The sequence below is a fragment of the Balearica regulorum genome, chromosome W, assembly GCF_011004875.1.
Source record: "Balearica regulorum gibbericeps isolate bBalReg1 chromosome W, bBalReg1.pri, whole genome shotgun sequence".
NCBI classification, from domain to species: domain Eukaryota; kingdom Metazoa; phylum Chordata; class Aves; order Gruiformes; family Gruidae; genus Balearica; species Balearica regulorum.
This window is the reverse complement of record NC_046219.1, coordinates 9,325,379-9,349,112: the sequence shown is the minus strand read 5'-3', so window position 1 is coordinate 9,349,112 and position 23,734 is coordinate 9,325,379. Positions and strand designations below refer to the sequence as shown.

Here is a 23,734-nt window from a genome sequence, read left to right as displayed (position 1 = left end):
CGGCTGGCATTGGCTCTATCAGACACAGGGGAAGCTTCTAGCAGCTTCTCACAGAAGCCACCCCTGTAGCCCCCCTGCTACCAAAACCTTGCCACGCAAAACCAACACAACAGGTGAGCCAAGCTGGCCAGGGGGCTATTCCATACCATGTGATGTCATGCTCACCATAAAAGGGGGCTAGTCGGGCAGGGGCAGGTTCAGCGTGGCTCTGGGACTGGCTGAGTATCTGGTGGGTGTTGGCCCTGGATAGGTAAATTGTTCTGTTATCACCCATTGTGAATATCTGTTATGAGCACTGTTGTTGATTGTTTTCCCTCTCCCTTGCTGTCCCAGTAAACTGCCCTTATCCCAACCCCCGAGGCTTTGCCGTTGTTTTTCCGTTCTCCTCCACATCCCGCTGGGGGAGGGGTGAGCAAGTGGCTGGGTGGTGCTCAGCTGTTGGCTGGGGCTAAACCATGTCACCTGCTTAAACTAATAAAACTGATTGAGAGGCTAGTTGCAAGAGAAATAACATAAGAAATGGCAGGTGGGTTTCCTTTCAAGAAGGATAAAAGTAAAGCGTTCCAATGCTTAGTATGAGAGTTTAGTGAATTGGATTTGAGAAGGAAGTAGTAACAAGGCTAGTCAAAAATAGAGAAATTTCAGAAACCAAATTAGAGGTAAATAAGTAGTACGATGTAAAATGAAATGAAAGACTGATAGCTGCAAAATAATATGAAAAGCATTTTATGAAATTTGGATTTTTAGGAAAGGTTTTTGCAGATATATTAATCATTAAAATAAAACTTGTTATATAGAAAATAGTGAGTTTTTTTTGTTTGCATGCTAGTCTGTACTGATAAGGAAGTTTAACTGCCTCGCACAAGTAGACTTTGAAACTTATTACTATATAATGTTTGTGGGACTGGGATTTTAGCAGGAGAGGTTAGATATTGTCCGCAGATAAGTTTATGTATTTTGCTGTATGTGCAGATGGAAGGGAAAGAATTTATTGGAAGTTAAAAATTTGTTGGGTGTTTATTAACTGTTCTCAGCAACTTAGCATAGCCTGTCCTGTCTTTACGTTTTTTTTATTAGCACTGGCTGCTTCACAGCAGTTGCTGTTTTTCTTTGATGCTGTGCACTGCTGAACGGGTGTTATATTTCACCCAAGAGTTTTGAAATTAAATACAAGATGAAGTGACTTCTGTCTAAACTTTGAATCATTTGGGGAATCAAAGGCATAATATTTTTGAATCATTAATTTTATGATCTTTGTTTCTATATAATTACTGCTTAGAATAATTCTGAGCACACTTAAGTTTATAAAATCAATGACTATTATGTTGTGAATCAGCATACAGCAGTATTGGTTTCTAGCTGGGACCATTCAATCTTTGCATAGTGCTCGTGCTTTTTAATTGCAATTGTTTTTCCATATCTTTTTCTAATTAAGTGTCATCCCATGGCAGCATTAATACAAATTAACTGATCTACAGTTCATTTTATACTTAAATTCATAAGAGTTTTGTAAAATGGAGTTCAGAAAATTCAGTATGGCTGAGTGAGTAATCTGGCATGGTTTCATTTGAAGATTCAACTCTTCTGATACCTCAGAAATAAGGACCAGGGAAGCCGTTTACCTTGAAGATACTACATTCTGTTGTTATTTTAACCAAAATTTACTGTTGATCTGCTCACGAGTAGTTTGTGATATAGGCTATTCTTAGCCTATTTTAGTCCAAGCCCCTTGTTTTGCTTTTATTTACTTTTTGAGGTTAAGTTCTCCATATGATATCAGTTCTTGAATGCGCTTGCTCATTTTGAAAGCAGTTGCTCTGAAAATTGCTATGTAAATTATTAAAGTGTTTAATTTTTTTTTTAAATGCTGCTGCTTCTTAGAACTTGGGAGTTGATTATATTTAACGTGTAACCTGTTATGACCATAAATATAAAAGGCTGTTACCCTGTTTTCAAATTTTAAGTGTTCAGTGTTACAATTGTGCATGGTATTCCTGCTTTGATAAGGTTGCAATTTAGTGAGTATAAATACTTTATTTAATTCTAAGTACATGATGTGAAACCTATTTCAAAGACCAGTCATAACAAGTTAACAAAGCCAGAGGTTGACAGGAGGGAGATTGTCCTGTTTTCAGCTGAGACAGAGTTAATTTTTCTTTCTAGTAGCTGGTATAGTGCTGTGTTTTGGATTTAGTATGAGAATAATGTTGATAACACACTGATATTTCTAGTTGTTGCTAGGTAGTAGTTGTGTCTACGCTAAGTCAAGGACTTTTCAGCTTCTCACACCCTGCCAGGTGCACAAGAAGCTGGGAGAGCATAGCCAGGAGAGCTGACCCAGACTGGCCAAAGGGATATTCCCTACCTTATAACATCATGCTCCATATATAACTGGGGAAGCTAGCCAGGAGGCAGAATCGCTGCTCAGAAACAGACATGGCATTGGATTGTTTTATTTTCCTTTCACATGTGGTGAGCAATTGCATTTGTGCATCACTTGTGTTTATTGTTGTTATTGAGTTTATTGTTTTTCTATTAAACTGTCTTTATGTCAACCCACAAGTTTGGTTTTTTTTCCATTCTCCTCCCTATTCCCTCAAGGGGGAGGAGTGACTGAATGGCTGCATAGTGTTCACTTACTGGCTGGGGTTAAACCACGACAGAAATTAATAAGTTAGTATCTATAAACTAACACAGTTTAATTACAAGTTTTACTATAATTACACAGTGCTTTTCAATTTAATAGTTAAAATGGGAACTAATTTATCCTCATGACACACCTCTAAAGTGTATAGGTAATAATTATCCCCAGTTTACAAGTGGGGAAAGGGATTTGGTCTTGGTACCTAACTGTATTGCAGAGGTTAAATTCAGGGCTGCCCATGTTCAGCAGCCAAACTGTCCATCCACTGAACATCCACCTGTTCAAGGCTGCACTGCACCCCAAGTGAAGTCGCTGCCTTTGGGTTGACCCTTCAGATCTACCTGGTGTTGAGCCTGAGACTTCTTGCTGGCTATTGCTAGGGCTTCATCTCGCAGCTCTTAAGGCAGCTCCCTCCTGCAGTCCTGTTGTTTGTTCAGATAGTTTCTTGTCTACTCATCTGGTCCCATGTCTTGAGAAGAAAATTGTCAGTGTAGAAATCTTATCTGTTGCTCGAGTGATGTGTTTGTGCTAATGGGAGAGGAAGCAGACTAGGTCAATCAGCGTTCACCTGACTGTAAGTGAATGTAGTGATCTTGAAAAGTGTCTGGTTGAGAGATGTGGAGATGGTAGTGTCTTGACCCCAAAACAAGAGTGACATGGGCAGTGGGAGCTGAGGCTTCCCCAGCAGCACAGCCAGGAGGCCTGGCTGCTGCCAGGGCTGTGAAGGGGTTTTGGACTTGTGCCTGATCAGACACACTGTCTCCATACCTTGTTAGTCCATGGCTATTGCTGAAGACTGCCACTGGTGGTGTAAGAGCTGGTGCTGGTTACATATATACTGAAATTTCTTTATACATCCTGCCTTAAAAATTTTTATCATACTGAGTGTAGCCTATATACAATCTTGTGAGGAAAAATTGTTCTGAGTGAGAAGTATCTATAGTACTGTGCTGAATAGCATTGTACAGCTCAGACCCTCAGCTTGATGTCCTCAGCTTTTATAGTCTTCTAACCCACTGGAATGAAAATAATGCTGGTGTAAGTATAGCAATGCTGAGCCCTTAGGGAAGGTATATTTGGGATTGTGCTGGGAGAAGAGGCCTTGGTGGGGGCAGCGCTACTGGCATGGGGCAGCAGGTGCCCTTGTTCCTGTAAAGAAACTCTGTTTAAAGAATCTGTGGTAGCTGTGTTTAACCTTCTAGCGCAAACTGACCAATGAGCTTTTGATAAAATGTAAACAGTTATGGAAAAATTTTGTTTTTTCTCTAAATAGGGAAGCTTAGCTGAGGAATCTTATGCTATTTTTAATATGACTTAAAAATAGCCATACCAAGATTATTTAAAGATAAATCTCCATTGCAGTGAGGGATAAATGTGTGCGTGTTGAATATTGGTGCTTTTATATAGTGCCTTTTCATATGTCTTTTCTCTGTGTGTCCTGGGTTCAGGTAGGATAGAGTTAACTTTCACCAGAAGCTGGGATGGGACACAGCCAGGACAGGTGACCCAAACTAGCCAAAGGGAATATTCCATACCATGTGATGTCATGCTCAGCATAAAAAGGAGCTAGTCCAGGAGGGGCAACGTGGCTCCAGGATGCCTGGCTTCGGGATGGGTCTGAGCGTGTGGTCTGAGTTGTACAGTTGTTGGGTGAGAAACTGCACTGTGTATCACCAGTTTTGTATATTATAAGTACTGCTGCTATTGTTTCCCTCTCCCTTTGCTGTCCCAGTAAACTGTCCTTATCCCAACCCACAAGGCTTTGTCTTTGTCTTCCCATTTTCCTCCCCATCCCTGGGGAGGGGGGCACGGGTGTGTGAGCGAGCGGTCGTGTGGTACTCAGCTGCCGGCTGAGGCTAAACCACGACACTGTGTTTTAGAGCAATGAAATATTTAAATTATTTGCAATTTAATACTTTGCAACCACGGCAGTCCTTTTTGGTGCCCAACGTGGGGCTTGAAGGGTTGAGATAATGACAGATCTGACCAGAGTGTGTTAAAAACAAAGTTGTGATAAGTATTTATTGTATTATTTAAACAGTCATTGGTTACAATGGCGTTTTGTTTGTTCACAGGCCTGTGGTATGTAAACCCTTAATGTATGTATGTATTCCTTTTTGCACTGTTTATTACCTTTGGACAGGAGTCTGGATTCTCATTTTGCTGTACCGTGCAATATCACCTTATGATAACATCAATGCTCGTGAGGTTAAGCTGGTATTTGTATGTGGCCTTGCTGTCATGCCTGTATCTCAGATGACATCATTTTGAATTGATTAATAGTCGCACCCAATCTATGAGAAAGATGGGGGGGAATACCTTCTCCCATTCCTTTACCTCCCCTTTTCCCTTCAGGCTAGTCACAGCAGCTTTTGAGAATTTTGAATACCCTTGGGATGTTCAAGCCAGCATGCTCCTATTATTATGTTTTCTGAATGTGTTTCAAATCTTGTTCAGGGTTACAAGAAAGTGTTTTAAGAATATCACCCAGGGATCTTCCCTGAGGCTGAATAGTCAGGGCTGGCATAGCATGTGGAAGAGTATGGGCGGGTATCTAGAGACCTTCTCACCCCCAATGGTTTAGAACTTCACTCCCAAACAACTACAGGACCCTGATAAAGTGTTAGAATATTTAAAAGGAAAATGCTGTGGCTATTCCAAGGAGACACAGCTTACTGTGCTGGGCCCTGGCCACTATTTACCAAACACTGCTTGATAGTAGGCAGCACCATCGGGGGAAGAGAGGGAGAAAACACCCACCAGCACTGCAGATAGCTCAGCCCTCTCAACAGGCACGGCAACTACACAAACCCCCAAAAAAACCACTGCAGGTGAACCAAAAAACCAATCTGTACCAGTATCAGTTGGCCCTATACACAAGAAGAAATACACAAAGAAATCGGCTCGCTTAGTGAGGGATGACGATGAACCGGGACCATCACAAGAACAGGAAGAAGAGCCAGAACCAGAGGTAATCACCTGATCCCTGTCCCTGAGTGAGCTGCGAGATATGCAGAAAGATTTCAGCCGCCTTCCAGGGGAGCACATCATTACCTGGCTGCTCCGATGCTGGGATAATGGGGCCAGTAGCCTGGAATTAGAGGGTAGGGAGGCCAAGCAGCTGGGATCCCTGTCTAGGGAAGGGGGCATTGCAAAGGCAATTGGGAAGAAGGCACAAGCCCTCAGCCTCTGGAGGCAACTCCTGTCAAGCATGAGGGAAAGGTATCCCTCCTTCAGTGAAGATGATGTATGTCGGCCAAGCAAGTGGACCACCACAGAGGGAGGTATCTAGTACCTGAGGGAATTAGCTGTGCAGGAGATGGTTTATTATGACCCGGACAACGCACAGTTACCCACAGACCCTGACAAAGTCATAGAATCATAGAATCATGGTTTGGGTTGGAAGGGACCTTAAAGATCATTTAGTTCCAACCCCGCTGCCATGAGCAGGGACACCCTCCACTAGACCATGTTGCCCAAAGCCTCATCTAACCTGGCCTTGAACACTTCCAGGGAGGGGGCCTCCACAACCTCTCTGGGCAACCTGTTCCAGTGCCTCACCTCCCTCACAGTAAAGAATTTCTTTCTAACATCTAACCTAAATCCACCCTCCTTCAGCTTAAACCCATTACCCCATGTCCTGTCACTACACTCCCTGATAAACAGTTCCTCACCATCTTTCCTGTAGGCCCCCTTCAGGTACTGGAAGGCTGCAATTAGGTCTCCCCAGAGCCTTCTCTTCTCCAGGCTGAACAACCCCAACTCTCTCAGCCTGTCCTCATAGGAGAGGTGCTCCAGCCCTCTGATCAGCTTTGTGGCCCTCCTCTGGACTCTCTCCAAGAGCTCCATGTCTCTCCTGTACTGGGGCCCCCAGAGCTGGATGCAGTACTCCAGGTGGGGTCTCACAAGAGCAGAGTAGAGGGGCAGGATCACCTCCCTCGACCTGTTGGTCACACTTCTTGTGATGCAGCCCAGGACACGGTTGGCTTTCTGGGCTGCAAGTGCACACTGCTGGCTCACGTTGAGCTTCTCATCAATCAATACCCCCAAGTCCTTCTCCTCGGGGCTGCTCTCAATCCATTCCTCGCCCAGCCTATAGTCGTGCTTGGGATTGCGCCGACCCACGTGCAGGACCTTGCACTTGGCCTTGTTGAACTTCATGTAGTTCGCACGGGCCCACCTCTCCAGCCTGTCAAGGTCCCTCTGGATGGCATCCCTTCCCTCCAGCGTGTCGACCACACCACACATCTTGGTGTCGTCAGCAAACTTGCTGAGGGTGCACTCGATCCCACTGTCCATGTTGCCGACAAAGATGTTGAACAGTGCCGGTCCCAGTACCGACCCCTGAGGGACACCACTCGTCACTGTTCTCCACTTGGACATTGAGCCGTTGACCACAACTCTTTGAGTGCGACCATCCAGCCAATCCCTTATCCACCGAGTGGTCCATCCATCGAATCCATGTCTCTCCAATTTAGAGACAAGGATGTCATGCGGGACAGTGTCACATGCCTTGCACAAGTCCAGGGAGATGACATCAGCTGCCCTTCCCTTATCCACCAGTGCTGTAACCCCATCATAGAAGGCCACCAAGTTTGTCAGGCACGATTTGCCCTTAGGGAAGCCATGGTGGCTGTCACCAATCACCTCCTTATTTTCCATGTGCCTGAGCATAGTCTCCAGGAGGATCTGCTCCATGATCTTGCCAGGCACGGAGGTGAGACTGACCAGCCTGTAGTTCCCTGGGTCTTCCTTTTTACCCTTCTTAAAAATGGGGGTTATGTTTCCCTTTTTCCAGTCAGTGGGAACTTCGCTGAACTGCCAGGACTTCTCAAATATGATGGAGAGTGGCCTGGCCACTTCATCTGCCAGTTCCCTCAGGACCCGCAGATACAACTCATCAGGTCCCATGGACTTGTGCGCTTTCAGGTTCCTTAGATATTCTTGAACCTGATCTTCTCCTACAGTGGGCGGTTCTGCATTCTCCCAGTCCCTGCCTTTGCCTTCTGCGACCTGGGCAGTGTGGCTCAAGCACTTGCCAGTGAAGACTGAGGCAAAGAAGTCGTTGAGTACCTCAGCCTTCTCCATATCCTGGGTAATCAGGTTGCCTGTTTCATTCTGGAGGGGACCCACATTTTCCCTCATCCTCCTTTTATCACTAACATGCCTATAGAAGCTTTTCTTGTTGTCCTTGACATCCCTGGCCAGACTAATTTCTATCAATCAGGGCTTTGGCTTTCCTAACCTGATCCCTGGCTGCTCGGACAGTTTCTCTGTATTCCTCCCAGGCTACCTGCCCTTGCTTCCACTCTCTGTAGACTTTCTTTTTTTTGTTTGACTTTGCTCAGAGATAGTTTATTATGACCCAGACAATGTGCAGTTACCCTGATTAATATCCATAACCTGATATATCAACTGGAGAGTCAGGGAGTGATCAGCAGAACCCACTCACCCTTTAACAGTCCCTTATGGCCAGTGCAGAAGTCCAATGGAGAGTGGAGGCTGACGGTAGACTATCGTGGCCTGAATGAAGTCACGCCGCCCATGAGTGCTGCCATGCCAGACATGCTGGAACTTCAATATGAACTGGAGTCAAAGGCAGCCAAGTGGTATGCCACAACTGATATAGCTAATGCATTTTTCTCAATCCCTTTGGCGGCAGAGTGCAGGCCACAGTTTGCCTTCACTTGGAGGGGCGTCCAGTACACCTGGAACTGACTGCCCCAGGGGTGGAAACACAGCCCCACCATTTGCCATGGACTGATCCAGGCTGCATTAGAACAGGGTGAAGCCCCGGAGCACCTGCAATACATTGATGACATCATCGTATGGGGCAACTCAGCAGAGGAAGTCTCTGAGAAAGGGAATCCTGCTGAAAGCTGATTTTCCCATAAACCAAAGTAAGGTCAAGGGACCTGCACAGGAGATCCAGTTTTTAGGAATACAGTGGCAATATGGGCATCATCAGATCCCAATGGATGTAATCAACAATATAGCAGCCATGTCTCCACCGACCAACAAAAAAGAAACACAGGCTCTCTTGGGTGTTGTGGGTTTCTGGCTGACGTGATTTAGCCCCAGCCGGCAGCTGAGCATGACATGCCACTTGCTCACCCCTCCCCTGGCGGGATGGGGAGGAGAACAGAAAAACAATGGCAAAGCCTCAAGGGTTGGGATAAGGACAGTTTACTGGGACAGCAAGGGAGAGGGAAAACAATCAACAACAGTACTGATAACAGATAGTAACAATGGGTGATGACAGAGAACGATTTACAGATCTGATGCTCAGCCTGTCCGGGCGCCACACGGAGCCTGCCCGACTAGCCCCCTTTTATGGTGAGCATGATGTCACATGGTATGGAATAGCCCCCTGGCCAGCTTGGCTCACCTGTCCTGGCTCCTTGGGAAATTAACTCTGTCCTTGCCAGAACCAGGACACTGGCGAATGCACGTTCCAAATTACAGTCTCATTGTAAGCCCTCTCTATCACGTAACCCGGAAGAAGAACGATTTCAAATGGGGCCCTGAGCAACGACAAGCCTTTGAACAAATTAAACAAGAAATAGTTCATGCCATAGCTCTTGGGCCAGTCCAAGCAGGACCAGATGTAAAGGATGTGCTCTATACTGCAGCCGGGGAGGATGGCCCTACCTGGAGTCTCTGGCAGAAAGCACCAGGGGAGACTCGAGGCCGACCCCTGGGGTTTTGGAGTCAGGGATACAGAGGATCCAAAGCCCGCTAGAGATTTGATACGCTTTGGAAGCGATTGGCACTGAAGCACAGCTCCTCTTGGCACCCCAACTGCCACTGCTGGGCTAGATGTTCAAAGAGAGCGTCCTATCTGCACACCATGCAAGTGATGCTACGTGGAGTGGGTTGCGCTGATCACACAGTGGGCGAGAATAGGAAACCCCAATCGTCCAGGAATTCTGGAAGTGATCACAGACTGGCCAGAAGGCAAAGAATTTGCAGTGTTGCCAGAGGAGGAGGTGACATGTGCTGAAGAAGCCTGCTGTGTAGTAAACTGCCAAAAATGAGAAGCAATATGCCCTCTTCACTGATGGGTCCTGTCGCATTGTGGGAAAACATTGGAGGTGGAAGCCTGCTGTCTGGAGTCCTACACAGCAAGTTGCAGAAGCTGCTGAAGGAGAAGGTGAATCAAGCCAATTTGCAGAGGTGAAAGCCATCCAGCTGGCTCTAGATGTTGCTGAAAGAGAAAAGTGGCCGATGCTCTACCTCTGTATTGACTCATGGATGGTGGCCAATGCCCTGTGGGGGTGGTTACAGCAGTGGAAGCGGAGCAACTGGCAACGCAGAGGCAAACCCATCTGGGCTGCCCCATTGTGGCAAGACATTGCTGCCCGGCTAGGGAAGCTGGTTGTAAAGGTACGTCATGTAGATGCCCATGTACCCAAGAGTTGGGCCACTGAGGAACATCAGAAGAAGCAGCAGGTGGATCAGGCTGCTAAGATTGAAGTGGCTCAGGTGGATTTGGACTGGCAAGATAAGGGTGAATTATTTATAACCCATGGTGGGCCCATGACACCTCAGGCCATCAAGGAAGAGATGCAACATATAGATGGGCTCGTGACCGAAGGGTAGGCCTAACCATGGATATTATCTGCCAGGTCATCCATGAATGTGAAACATGCGCTGCAATCAAGAAAGCCAAGCAGGTAAAGCCTCTCTGCTATGGTGGATGATGGCTGAAATATAAACATGGGGAGGCCTGGCAGATTGACAACATCACACTCCCACAAACCCACTGGGGAGGTGCTATGTACTTACAATGGTGGAAGCAACCACCGGATGGCTGGAAACATACCCTGTGCCCTATGCTGCCACCCAGAACACTATTCTGGGTCTTGAAAAGCAAGTCTTGTGGCGAAATGGCACCCCAGAGAGAATTGAGTCAGACAATGGGACTCGTTTCTGGAACAACCTCATAAACACCTGGGCCAAAGAGCATGGCATTGAATCAGTGCATCACATCCCGTACCATGCACCAGTCTCTGGGAAAATTGAACAATACAATGGATTGCTAAAGACTACCCTGAGAGCAGTGGGTGGTGGGATCAAGTGCACCCTCAGCAAGTTTGCTGACGACACCAAGCTGTGTGGTGTGGTCGACACGCTGGAGGGAAGGGATGCCATCCAGAGGGACCTTGACAGGCTGGAGAGGTGGGCCCGTGCGAACCGCATGAAGTTCAGCAAGGCCAAGTGCAAGGTCCTGCATGTGGGTCGGCACAATCCCAAGCACAACTACAGGCTCGGCGAGGAATGGATTGAGAGCAGCCCTGAGGAGAAGGATTTGGGGGGTATTGATTGATGAGAAGCTCAACATGAGCCGGCAGTGTGCGCTTGCAGCCCAGAAAGCCAACCATGTCCTGGGCTGCATCAAAAAAGGCATGACCAGCAGGTCGAGGGAGGTGATCCTGCCCCTCTACTCCACTCTTGTGAGACCTCACCTGGAGGACTGCGTCCAGCTTTGGGGCCCCTAGAGCTAGAGAGACATGGAGCTGTTGGAGCGAGTCCAGAGGAGGGCCACGAAGCTGATCAGAGGGCTGGAGCACCTCTCCTATGAGGACAGGCTGAGAGAGTTGGGATTGTTCAGCCTGGAGAAAAGAAGGCTCTGGGGAGACCTAATTGCAGCCTTCCAGTACCTGAAGGGGGCCTACAGGAAAGATGGTGAGGAACTGTTTATCAGGGAGTGTAGTGACAGGACAAGGGGTAATGGGTTTAAGCTGAAGGAGGGTGGATTTAGATTAGATGTTAGAAAGAAATTCTTTACTGTGAGGGAGGTGAGGCACTGGAACAGGTTGCCCAGAGAGGTTGTGGATGCCCCCTCCCTGGAAGTGTTTAAGACCAGGTTGGATGAGGCTTTGGGCAATGTGGTCTAGTGGAGGGTGTCCCTACTCATGGCAGGGGGATTGGAACTAGATGATCTTTGAGGTCCCTTCCAACCCAAACTATTCTATGATTCTATTCTATGACACTCAAACCTTTGGAGACACATTTAGCAAAGGCCACCTGGTTAGTTTACATGTAGGGGGTCTGCCAATTGAGCTGGCTCTGTGCAATGAAAACTTCCACGCACTGTAGAAGGAGATAAAGTCCCCATAGTGCACACAAAGAATATGCTGGGGAAGACAGTCTGGGTTAGCCCAGCTTCAGACAAAAGCATACCTATCTGTGGGATTGCTTTTGCTGAAGGAACTGGGTCCACCTTCTGGGTGATGGGGAAGGATGGGTAGTCCTATGTGTACCTTAAGGGGATCTAATTTTATGTGAGAATAGCCAATGAATTACAATGTATGTTGTTAATTGCTAAATAACTCTGTCGTACGTTATCATTGCTACAATTGCTATATGCTGTATAAGTGGTATTACAGTAAGAATCACCCAAATTAATGAAGGATGAATGCTGCAGTGATGGAACTAGAACTGGCCTTAGCTACTGGTGCCCAGCAACTTCCTTGAAATCAAGATCTTCAGCCCACAGAGCACAAGCATGGACCACGCCAGGCACACAGCTGTGAGTTCCAGATGTAACATGTAGCAATCCAACAGTACCCATCATCTCTCCTGCCCTGAGAGACTGTTATGACAGATGGAGCCCAAAGTTATGGACTAAATAAACTCAATGGACACCATAGAGGGATGGCCTATAAACTAAGGGAATGATATCTGTGCATGTGTATATATATCTCTCTCAAATGCAGGGAAAATGGTGGTGATTAATTGGGAAGTGTAGGATCTGGGTATGACATAGATGGTATGGAATAAGGGGTGGATAATGTCCCGGGTTCGGCTAGCATAGAGTTAATTTTCAGAAGAAGCTGGGAGGGAACACAGCCAGGACAGGTGACCCAAACTAGGCAAAGGGGGGTATTCCATACCATGTGACATGCTCAGCATAGAAGGGGGTAGTCAGGGAGGGGCGGCGTGGCTCTGGGAGACATTGTTGGGTGAGAAACTGCATTGTGTATCACCAGTTTTGTGTGTTGTGTTATTAGTACTGTTGTTGTTTGCCTCTCCCTTTGCTGTCCCAGTAAAGTGTCCTTATCCCAACCCACAAGGTTTTGCCTTTGTTTTCCCATTCTCCTCCTCATCCTGTGGAGGGGTGGGGGTGGGGTGCGTGTGGGGGGGGTGGTCAGAAAGCGAGTGGCCGCGTGGTGCTCAGCTCTTGGTTGGCACTAAACCATGACACTGTGTTTTAGAGCAATTAAATATTTAAATTATTTGCGAGGTGACATTGCAAACCTGGATGTGTTCAACAGCTGCGCTGCTTGCTCTCATGTGGTTGATTTCACTTTTTTTCTTGTTCTTTGCAACTGAAGATTTATCAGCATGTTTCTTGTAGCTGATTGAATTGAAACCCCCTTAAAACTAATATAGTAAAGATGGAAATACTCACGGAAGAGAGAGAGTTTTTCATTCCTTGGTTTTTGTACTGTTTTGGGCTTGATTCTTGTCTTCTGAGACCCTCTTACTTTTCCTGTGGAAGACAGGAGAGTTCTTTCACATCTTCAAAGACACAGTTTCTTATTAATCTGAAATATGTATGTATATATGGACAGCAGTGCAATCTTCACAGCTGTAGGCTCTGAAGTTGGAGGCAGTTTAGAAAGTTGCTGAGCTTGGAAGACTTTTTTGACTCTCTCAGGAACTAGTAAACAAGACCTCCCTTTGACCCTTTAAATCTTCCGGTTGTATTTTTGTTGAATAAAGATTCCATTTAAAAGATTCACCTATATAGCAGAGCTGCAATTGTGAAATAAAGGCTTAAATTGATAGAATCAATGTTTCTGTAAATTTTTCAACTCCTATACATCTGAAGAGTTGTAGCTACCTTTGCTTTTCAAGTCCTGAGGACCTATTTGAAAGCAAATTTTTACAAATCTGACCATGTAATTTTCCTTCCCTGCCAGTATCCTTTTAGTATTGGCTACAGAGGTAACATGATCTGGGATTTAAAAGTGATAGATCGTGTTATGCCATTCAATTTCTAACATCTTCTCAAAACCTGACAAAGATTACACAGTTGTGACAAGCCCAAAATCAAAATGTCAAGTTAACTTGAGTCTTGGGCATGCTTAAAATACCTTACATCTGGTATGGTGATGATGCACTACCTTGAGTTGTTTCCCTGACAGTCTAGATAAGTGCTTTTCAACCTGTTCAGTTTTAATACTGTTACCGGAAAGCGGCAAAATAATTCACTCTCTAAGACTTCTTTTGAAGTTTTAGAAAGCAGGCATTCTTTATTGCAGCGCTGGGTGCACGGGGGATAACTCCACCTAACGTGCACACCCAAAAGACAAAACTAGCAAGTATTTATACTATGTTAATACACATATTCAGTATATTTCCGAGTAATGCTTATCACATTCATGGATTTTCCGGGAACTCGTTAGCATATGCTGATGTCTTTCGCACATGTTTGTTGGCACCTCCGGGTGGTCCTTGGGGGGTCTTCAGACTCAGTCCTGGTATCACCTAAGCCTTATCCCTCAAGGCTGGTTTTGTGATCACCTTGTAACTTTCTTATCTTTGCGCATCTGTTCTTCCAAGGCCGAGCTGTTTAAAATGAGATTGTTCCAGAGCTTCTTATCTTACAACTAATTATTTTCTAAGTTACAATGGTTTCCCTTTTGTTTGGTTATATCTATTGAGCCATGACTCTAATTGCTTGAATTGATTTTAATATTTCAATATTCACAGGTATCAATACCTTTTAAAAATATCTAGTAAAGGTGCAGGCTTCTTCAGAAATATGTAGATTGCTACACGGTGCAAGAACTTTTTTTAGTTTGGTCAGTCTTTAGAAGAAGCCACAAGTAGAAATTCGCTGATCCCAACTGCAAAATTTGAGTTAGAGCAACCTGTGGCCAAAGCATTGCCTGATATAAATCCAGTCACTTTAGTTGGCACTAGGCTAATTCAGGTAGAGTTGCTCTGAACTGACTCTGTGCTGATGATATTGCCTATGTAATTGCCTATGTAAAAATGCTCTTTCAGAAGCACTGCAGTCTTACACAGCTGTAACTCTTTATGATGGAAATGCCTTTAGTGCTTAAAGACTTTGGATTTGTGTGGGGATTTTTTATTTTTTTTTTTTTACTCTTTGTTTAGTTTTGCAGAGCCATCACAGCTCAGAGACACTGAGGTGATCTTCCTCATGTTCATCAATAGTAGTGCTCATTAGCAGTCACTTAAATCTGAGCAAGATTGCTGGAGGTACAAGAATTACACAGGTGTTTTGGTGAGAGTGGTTTTAACATTGCAGTTGTTGAAATACAATGTAAAGTGTATTTTCTTTGTGAAAGCATTCTAGAATAGCTGCTGAGATGGGAGGAAAAAACTCACCTTGATTTTAATGTTTTATTATAAAATATTGTTGTTTAAATACCTTTTCATAGGCTGTCATTTCAAACTGCTTAACACTACTGAGGAGAAATTTAGGTCTATTTTAAAGAACTTCTAGATTAAAGCCAAGACAATCCAAACTGGGACAATACACAAATTCAAAACCCTCTGCAATACTCCTTTCCCCTGGATCCAGAAACCCCTCTTCTTTATATAGAACATAATGATTTCTTTTCTTGCTGTTTGCAGGTGCTCCTGACCCAACAGCAGGCGCTAGCATAGATGATGAAAACTGTTGGCATTTGGATGAGGAACAGGTCCAAGAACAGGTTAAACTCTTCCTCTCCCAGGGCGGATACCATGGATCAGGGAAGCAGCTCAATTTGCTTTTTGCAAAGGTATGTTGAATACTCTAAACCTTTCCTCTTTTCTCTCCCCCCACTCCCCCAGCCAGTCTGTACTTGTTCACTTACTAAAAGTCCTATTGTTCTAAAACAAGACAAAGCCTTGGGAACATGATGGCAAATTAATAATGTAATGGAACACAGTCTGGTGTCTCTTGAGATCAGTTTAAGGTTATGAAGTAACATTTAAACTGTCTACAGCTTTGCTGTTCTCTTCCTTTCTACCCCTAAATGTTGGAGAAACCTGTAGAAATGATGGTCTTTCAGCAGCTTGCATAATACACCTGTGGATTACTTGTGGAAGAAGTGTGTTTGCAGAATTGCAATGGGATACCAAAACTAAAAATTGTTGTTAAAATTGAGAAGGCAGATTTTTTTTTTTTCTACTTAATTTCACATCAGATGTATAAATTATATTTCTTATTTAACAGAGATGGAATGTTTAACACTGCAGCATATTGTCTGTATTGTGGTTTGGTTTGTTTTTTTCAAGTTTGTATTAAAAAACTCATTTCCTAGGTGCGAGAGATGCTAAAGATGAGAGATTCAAATGGAGCTCGCATGTTGACATTGATAACAGAACAGTTCATGGCTGACCCTCGTCTGTCGCTTTGGAGACAACAAGGAACTGCAATGACTGACAAGTATAGGCAGCTCTGGGATGAATTGGGTAAATAGACTTCAAAATCATTTAGGTGTTCATGTGTATAATGAAGAAACAATTACATATTTTGGATGGAGAGAAACTTTCTTGTGGTACTAGATAAAGCAGGTTAGATTTTTCTGTAGGTTTGCTTGTTTGGTTAAGGTTGGGCAAAATTGAATTTTTGGTCTACTGCATGAGACAATTACAGTTGGAGGAGAGGAAGCGTGGTATGAAACAAGTATGATTGCAACAGGTTGTAAGTACCTGAGGATCTAAAAAGAATAAAGCAAAAAGTGGAAACATAGCTACACAACTGAGGGTAAGTATATAAGCCACTAGTGCTAAACTGGAAAGGTTAAGGAAGAAATTGATTCACAACCAGAGAGAAATAGAAGGCAAAAAGAGAAGATTCATTAAGAGTATGAGAAGATAGCAACAAGGGAAAGCAGAAGTCCATTACTGAGCAGGAAAGGAGATCAAATAACAGAGGGCTATAACAATTAACACTGTCTTACAGGAAAGGTCAGTTGTGACCAGATACATGACTTGTACAACAGAGAGGAACGCAGGCTGAAATGAGAAAAGAATATTTAAACTGGTAAAGTCTGAAGACACTTGCTCTAAAGTGTTCCAGAAACTCGCTGACACAGTTTTGAACTGCTGCTTCAGAAGTTCTCAAAATCTATAGGAATTTGTGGTAGGGAGGGGAAATTCAAAACAACTTGAAGGTAAATGCCACCAATATTTTAAAGGTGGGTGGAAAGAATAATGTTAAATAACCACCAGCATTGCTTTCCTAGATGTAAGGTACTAGAACAAACTACTAGCCAGTTGGTATGTAAGCATATAGAAAATAAAAGCAATAAAAGACAACCTGAATTATTTAGAATACAGTGGTAAATATAATTTGTTTCTCTAAAAGATAATTCACTTGAGTGTATGAGTGAAGAAATTAATGTATCTATCTTAGCTGTAGTAAGGTTTTGGATGCTTTCTTGGAGGCTTTCTCAAAGCAAGTTGAAGATATACAGCCTAGATGGAATTGCCTTGTGATTCATGGAACTTGGAGTAGTTACCTGTACTCTCACTCAATCTAGAAAGACGCTTCAAGTCTAGACTTATAGGAGTCTGTTTTGAGATAGGTTCTGGTCAATATTGCTATTACTGACTTATGTGGCATGGAATATTAAATATATATATTTTAAAAACCCAAAAACAACAACAACAACAAAAAACCAAACCTAGAAAGCCAAACCAAAAAAAACCAACAACCCAAAACTTACTGATGACACCCCTTGGGACAATATGTAAACACTGCAGAGAGCAAAGCCAAAAACCCTAATGTTCTTGGTGCATTTTAAAGGTCCAAAATCAAGCTAAATGAAATTAAATCCAAGCAAGAATAACATGCTTCATTTAAAAAGGAAAATTCAAAAGTAAAACTTACGTTTTCCACTGTTAAAGGTTAAAGATGATCATGATTGATTGCATGTTGTCTGGTGGGGCTAAGACTGGATATAACCTGTTTAGCATAAATTATGTTCATTCTAAATGAAGCATTAGGCTAATAAAGCACTGGCTGTCTATAGTTGATATTATAGACTTCTGTGGTGGAAGGCCTTAATATCAGAGCAGGCAAAGCTCTGCCTCCCCTAACAGTATCAAAATATGTGATCGTGTACCACAGTTTCAATTGCAAATACATTTCAATCACTTCAGGTGTGCTAAGGGTAGAACTTAAATTGGTTCTTCCACCTCCTGCTTGTGTTTATGTTGCTAAACTGTCCATTTCCATTTCTTCCCCACACCAGTAGGATTCCTTCCACTGGTGCTTAGCAAGTTCCCTGAAAATTTCTGTTAATTGGATGAATCTCTCCAACTTGACTCCTGCCTTGTGTAAAAATTAGAAGCTGCTGCCATGTTTTTGCTAGGATTTCACCTTGAGTTTCACTCTAGTTAAACACATCCCTTTTTCCAGGTGAAACATGTATGTGAATGTGCAAAAGTTGAAGGAGGTTTTAAGGGAGACCAGAGTTATGATAGCAAACTACAGAAGGAACAGGATGTTCCTTCCTGGCGACCCTTGATCCATGCCAGTAGTGGCAGAGAACTCAGACATTGGGTTTATGGGGGCGATGGTATCGTTATGTTCTAAAATAATGTTGGTTTCCTATCTTGTAATCTTCTAGGATGTCGGAGAACTAAAATATCAATAAAGGGAGTGGGACAGGCCTTTCTTTGCATACTTAACTTTTTGTATTATCTGTTCAGAGTAATCTAGGAGTGGCATATATGTATGTCTTTTTTTTAAAAAAAAAAGCTTTATATCTCATTTATTTCAGAGATAGGTAGCAACATTGTAGTTATGGAGATTTTTAGGACGTGTAAAGTATGTAAATATAGACTTTGCTTAATAAAGGCTTGCTTGCACTGGTATGCTGTCTGCCAACTGCTAGGCGTATGGCCACTCTGTCAGTTCCATTTTGGCATAGGTTTTTAAGCATACTTAAATAACTTCAGCTTTGCTCCTTGACTGGGTCAGTTGAGCCTTTCATTAGAACTTAATTGATGCTTCCTGCCTGGCATTAGCCAAGGATACTGGAAGGATACATTGGGCTCTGAGCAGAGTTCATGATGAAGTTTATGGTAAATTGTGTTGACTTCAGTAGAAGTCAGATTGGGTTTGTATGTTTGAAGATGCTGATTTAAAAAACAAAATTAAATACTTCACGTCTAAGTATGAGCCCGGTGATTTTTCTAATATAAAGTCCTAATTCTGTAAGCAATTTATGATTCAAAGGCTTCAAGTTAACTAGCTAGTTATGCGTAAGACTTTTTTGTTGTGTTTTAAAGCCTCTAGGTCAGGAGGAAGAATATAATTATGCTCAGCAGATTCCCCTATTGTATATCAAAGAATAGGTTGAGCTAAATGCTCCAAAGGTGTAGTATTGAAAAGATTGAAATTACAGGTCAAAGTTATAAGACTTGCTCATATACTTCTCATGCTAGAAGAATTTAGATGCAGCTTCAGTGATGCACTGGTGAACACTTCCAACTTGCCACAGTAATACATGAATGCACTTTCCAGAGTTTAGAGTCAAGTTGGAATTCTTCATGTTGTTGCTGCTTAAATGGTGTCTAGGTAGGTAAATTTCACATGCTGATCTTTGTGATTAACTATCTGAAGCCCCTTGGTTTGTCTTTTTAATTAAGTTGCATTGGTAAAATGGAGGAATATGAAAATGCACAGTAAATATCTGCTAATGCTTGTTGAACTGAGATCTCAGATTTGAAGAAAAGGTCAGTTAACCTTCTTTGTACTCTAGAGGGAGAAAAAATGGTCCATGCAATCTTACTACAGCAGTAATTCGTTCATACTCGTCCATCAAAAATTAAGTAAAAGTTTCTTGTTTTCTACAAAAGTGAAAAAAATTCCTTAATAAAGGGGGAAAATTTGACTTTGTGCCCCAGCCCAGGGATCGTGATGGCTGCAAGAGTCTGCTTTGGAATTAAATGTTGAGTGCTGACAGATGCCAGACATTGAGAAGAGGCTGAGTTTTGTTGGCAAATGGGAATCTGCAAGTTAGTTGGTGTTTTCTGCAAGCTTCTGGCTGTGAAATGAAATTGGAAGCCCTTTAGCCACATGGATAATACAGGACCTGAATACAAATGTCAGGTCACCATCAGGGCCCACTGTGAAACAATAGTGTTCCCATTGAACACTGAGCCATTGCAGACCATTTAAATATGGGGATTACATTTAAACTAAAAGCACCATTTGCCTTTTACTGCAATTTAAATGTCCTCTTAGCAAAAGCTAACTGATAAATTAAATGAAAAAAGTACCCACATTTTTAAATCTGTAATGCAAAACAACCTTTTATTGCTTCTCATGTGCCAGGAATGAATCATCATACTTGTCAACCCTAAACCAAGCCATAATTGGAGCAGCTACTGTTATCAAAGCAGGGCTGCTCTTGTAACAGCTTAATAAAGGTGAAACTGTTAAAGTAAATCCCAGATGCTTAACCTGATGAAAGTAGTCAAGTAGAAGAATCTAAGACAAGAATCTACTTGGTGGAGTGAGGGAGCCCAACAGCTTGTCAACACGTAGATTACAGGATCAGATATTTTTTGTGAAGTACCATTTTCAATATCTTTATATCTTCTTGCTTGTCTTCACATAATTTGCATGTTTCAAAACAAACATTTCTAGTAATTTCCTCAATTTTTATATTTAAGAACAGTTTAAGGAGGAAGAGAGCCGTTTCGTGAGTCAAGGATTAGTTTCTTATGGAACAAAATATGATGGCTGTGTCATGGTATGGTGGGTTGACCTTTGCTGGATGCCAGGTGCCCACCAAGCTGCTCTATCACTCCCCTCCTCAGCAAAACAAGGGGGAGAAAATAAGATGGAAAAGAACTCATGGGTCAAGATAAAGGTAGTTTAATAAAGCAAAAGCAAAGGCTGCATGTGGAAGCAAAGGAAAACAATAGATTTATTCTCTACTTCCCATCAGCAGGTGATGTCCAGCCGCTTCCTGGGAAGTAGGGCTTCAGTACACATAGTGGTTGCTCTGGAAGACAAATGTCATAATAACAAATGCCCCCCCCGCCCCCTGAGCTTTTATTGCTGAGCAGATGTCATATGGTATGGAATATCCCTTTGGTCAGTTTGGGTTAGCTGTCCTGGCTGTGTCCCCTCCCAATGTCTTGTATACCCCCAGCCTACTGGTTGGGGGGAGGGGAAATATTTGAGAGACAGCCCTGATGCTGTCCCAGCACTGCTTAGTAGTGTAGCCAAAACACTGGTGTGTTGTGCCTTTCTAGCTACCAATACAAAGCACAGCACTATGAGAGCTGCTATGGGGAAAATTAACTCCACCCCAGCCAGACCCAATACACATGGGGAAGAGGGTATATTTAGAGAGCTCTTGCAAGGTGGGGCAGTGGATAAAATTGGCAAACTTGTTCTGGGTTTTCCTCATGCTGATCCTGATCTCTGTTGGTTCTCGTATTTCATGAAGTTGAGGAGAACTTAAAAGGTATTCTGTACTTCCAGCTGGATACTCTCCACATTTTAATGTATAAGCTTCTCCTGTCTATCTCAACCATTTGTTGATATCTAAAGTTTTTAAGTGTAGGAACCTCTCACAATATTGCCATGAGCCTCATTCGTGGGATAAAGCTTTTTCTGGGTGATGTCCTTACAATCCTTTCTGATATGCGTACTAAATGGCTTGTTCTCAAAGGTATTTCCTGAGCAGAATAACATGTCTTTGCCTTAGAAGTTCTAATAGTCTTAGTAGTTTTTCACTAGCACTTTGCCCTACTGTGGGCTGCTTTTTAACTGTTGGAACAGCCTGATGATCTACTTTGAGTTCACGTTTGCTGCTATTTTGGTGTATTGAGTTTGTGTGGCAAGGTTTGGGAGGAGTTACAGGGGGGGCTTCTGTGAGAAGCTGCTAGAAGCTTCCCCTGTGTCTGATAGAGCCAATGCCAGCCGGCTCCAAGACGGACCCGCCGCTGGCCAAGGGCTGAGCTAATCAGCAACAGTGGTAGTGCCTCTGCGATAACATACTTAAAAAGGGGAGGGAAAAAAAAACCACAACAAAAAAACCAAAACCCAGGGGCAATTGCAGCCAGAGAGAGGAGTGAGAATATGTGAGAGGAACAACTCTGCAGACACCAAGGTCAGTGCAGAAGGAGGGGGAGGAGGTGCTCCAGGTGCCAGAGCAGAGATTCCCCTGCAGCCCTTGGAGAAGACCATGGTGAGGCAGGCTGTCCCCCTGCAGCCCATGGAGGAGACCCATGCTGGAGTGGTCTGTGAAGAACTGTAGCCCGTGGGAAGGACTCATGTTGGAGAAGTTCATGGAGGACTGTCTCCCGTGAGAGGGACCCCACGGTGGAACAGGGGAAGAGTGTGAGGAGTCCTCCCCCTGAGGAGGAAGGAGCAGCAGAGACAATGTGTGATGAACTGACCGCAACCCTCATTCCCCGTCCCCCTGTGCCATTGGGGGTGTAGGTAGAGAATTGGGGAGTGAAGTTAAGCCTGGGAAGAAGGGAGGGGTGGAGGGAAGGTGGTTTTAAGTTTCGGTTTTATTTCTTATTACTCAACTCTGATTTGCTTAGTAATAAATTAGATGAATTTCCTCTCTAAGTTCAGTCTGTTTTGCCCATGGCGGTAATTGGTGAGTGATCTCTCCCTGTCCTTATCTCGACCCATGAGCCTTTCGTTATATTTTTCTCTCCCCTGTGCAGTTGAGGAGGGGGAGTGATAGAGCAGCTCTGGTGGGCACCTGGCCTCCGGCCAGGGTCGACCCACCACATTTGGACATTTTATGGATTAGTGATATATTTTTGTGTTAAAATTTAAAACTAAAATATCATTTTACAAGGTCATGTCATGCAGAGAAATAGTACATTTCCTGAAGGATCATGCCTAAATTTTTTTAGTAACACTTTGCTCCTCATCTAAAACTTAATTCTAAATGTTGAGTTTAGGCAAAGAATCATTATAGATCGAAGCTGATCAGAGGGCTGGAGCACCTCTCCTACAAGGACAGGCTGAGAGAGTTGGGATTGTTCAGCCTGGAGAAAAGGTGGCTCCGGGGAGATCTAATTGCAGCCTTCCAGTACCTGAAGGGGGCCTACAGGAAAGATGGAGAGGGACTGTTTATCAGGGAGTGTAGTGACAGGACAAGGGGTAATGGGTTTAAGCTGAAGGAGGGTGGATTTAGGTTAGATGTTAGGAAGAAATTCTTTACTGTGAGGGAGGTGAGGCACTGGAACAGGTTGCCCAGAGATGTTGTGGAGGCCCCCTCCCTGGAAGTGTTCAAGGCCAGGTTGGATGGGGCTTTGGGCAACGTGGTCTAGTGGAGGGTGTCCCTGCCCATGGCAGGGGGGGTTGGAACTAGATGATCTTTGAGGTCCCTTCCAACCCAAACCATTCTATGATTCTAATTAAGAGATATTTAATTACTATTTTGCCATGAGCAAACTAATGATTGAATGTTAAATAATGCTTTTTTGATTCAGATTTTTCTGATATAAGTTTTTATTCATCCCTAGAAAATACCAAGTTAGATTTAACCTTAACTAAATTAAGCTCTTCCCCATCTATATTTTATCTCAGGCATTCCTTCCCTTTGCAGTTAGAGACACAAACTTGAATGAATGGGACATACCAGCTGTTCTAAACAGATTATCTCTGCTTAGTACTTAAGGGAGGGGGGGAAAAAAAAAGGTCAAAAACCATTAGGGTTGTTGCCAGTATGCCCATAGTGAAATTCCTTCCTGATGCCAGATTTGGTGACTATTTCAGGGCTGCCATGAAAAAGAATCCCTAAAGTTAAGCATTCATTACAGTTTTTGTGTTCTAATGCCATTTTTCTGGAGCTGCATACTTCATGCAATCCCTTTTAGGATCCACTATGCAGTAGAAATGGTTACTTTTCCCTATATTTTATGGTATTTCAAAAATCATACGGTGAGGCTCTAATTTTGAAATTTGAGTGCCAAACTTTTATCCATATTTACATGATTTCTTTGAGTATCCAAATTTCTAATGGAATCATGTTCTGCCTTAAAGCTAAGGAGAGTACAAATTCCCTGCACCTTCAAATTTCATAGTTTAGATTTAATCACTTGCACATATTACATTTCTGGCCT

At 43.4% G+C, this 23,734-nt stretch overlaps 1 protein-coding gene and 1 long non-coding RNA gene across 3 annotated transcripts in view; one reads left to right on the top strand and one right to left on the bottom strand.

The window, feature by feature from the left end:
- The window catches only part of LOC142599223 (uncharacterized), a 554,757-nt gene that overhangs the window by 427,629 nt on the left and 103,394 nt on the right, over positions 1–23,734 (bottom strand). The gene's annotated exons all lie outside the window — the stretch shown is intronic.
- Positions 1–23,734, top strand: part of LOC142599152 (zinc finger SWIM domain-containing protein 6) — a 167,560-nt gene that overhangs the window by 111,456 nt on the left and 32,370 nt on the right. For both annotated transcript variants that reach the window (XM_075738877.1, XM_075738879.1), the window contains exons 3-4: positions 15,263–15,411; positions 15,937–16,087. In XM_075738877.1, coding sequence (XP_075594992.1) covers positions 15,263–15,411; positions 15,937–16,087 — 300 coding nt within the window. The remainder of the gene's footprint in view (positions 1–15,262; positions 15,412–15,936; positions 16,088–23,734) is intronic.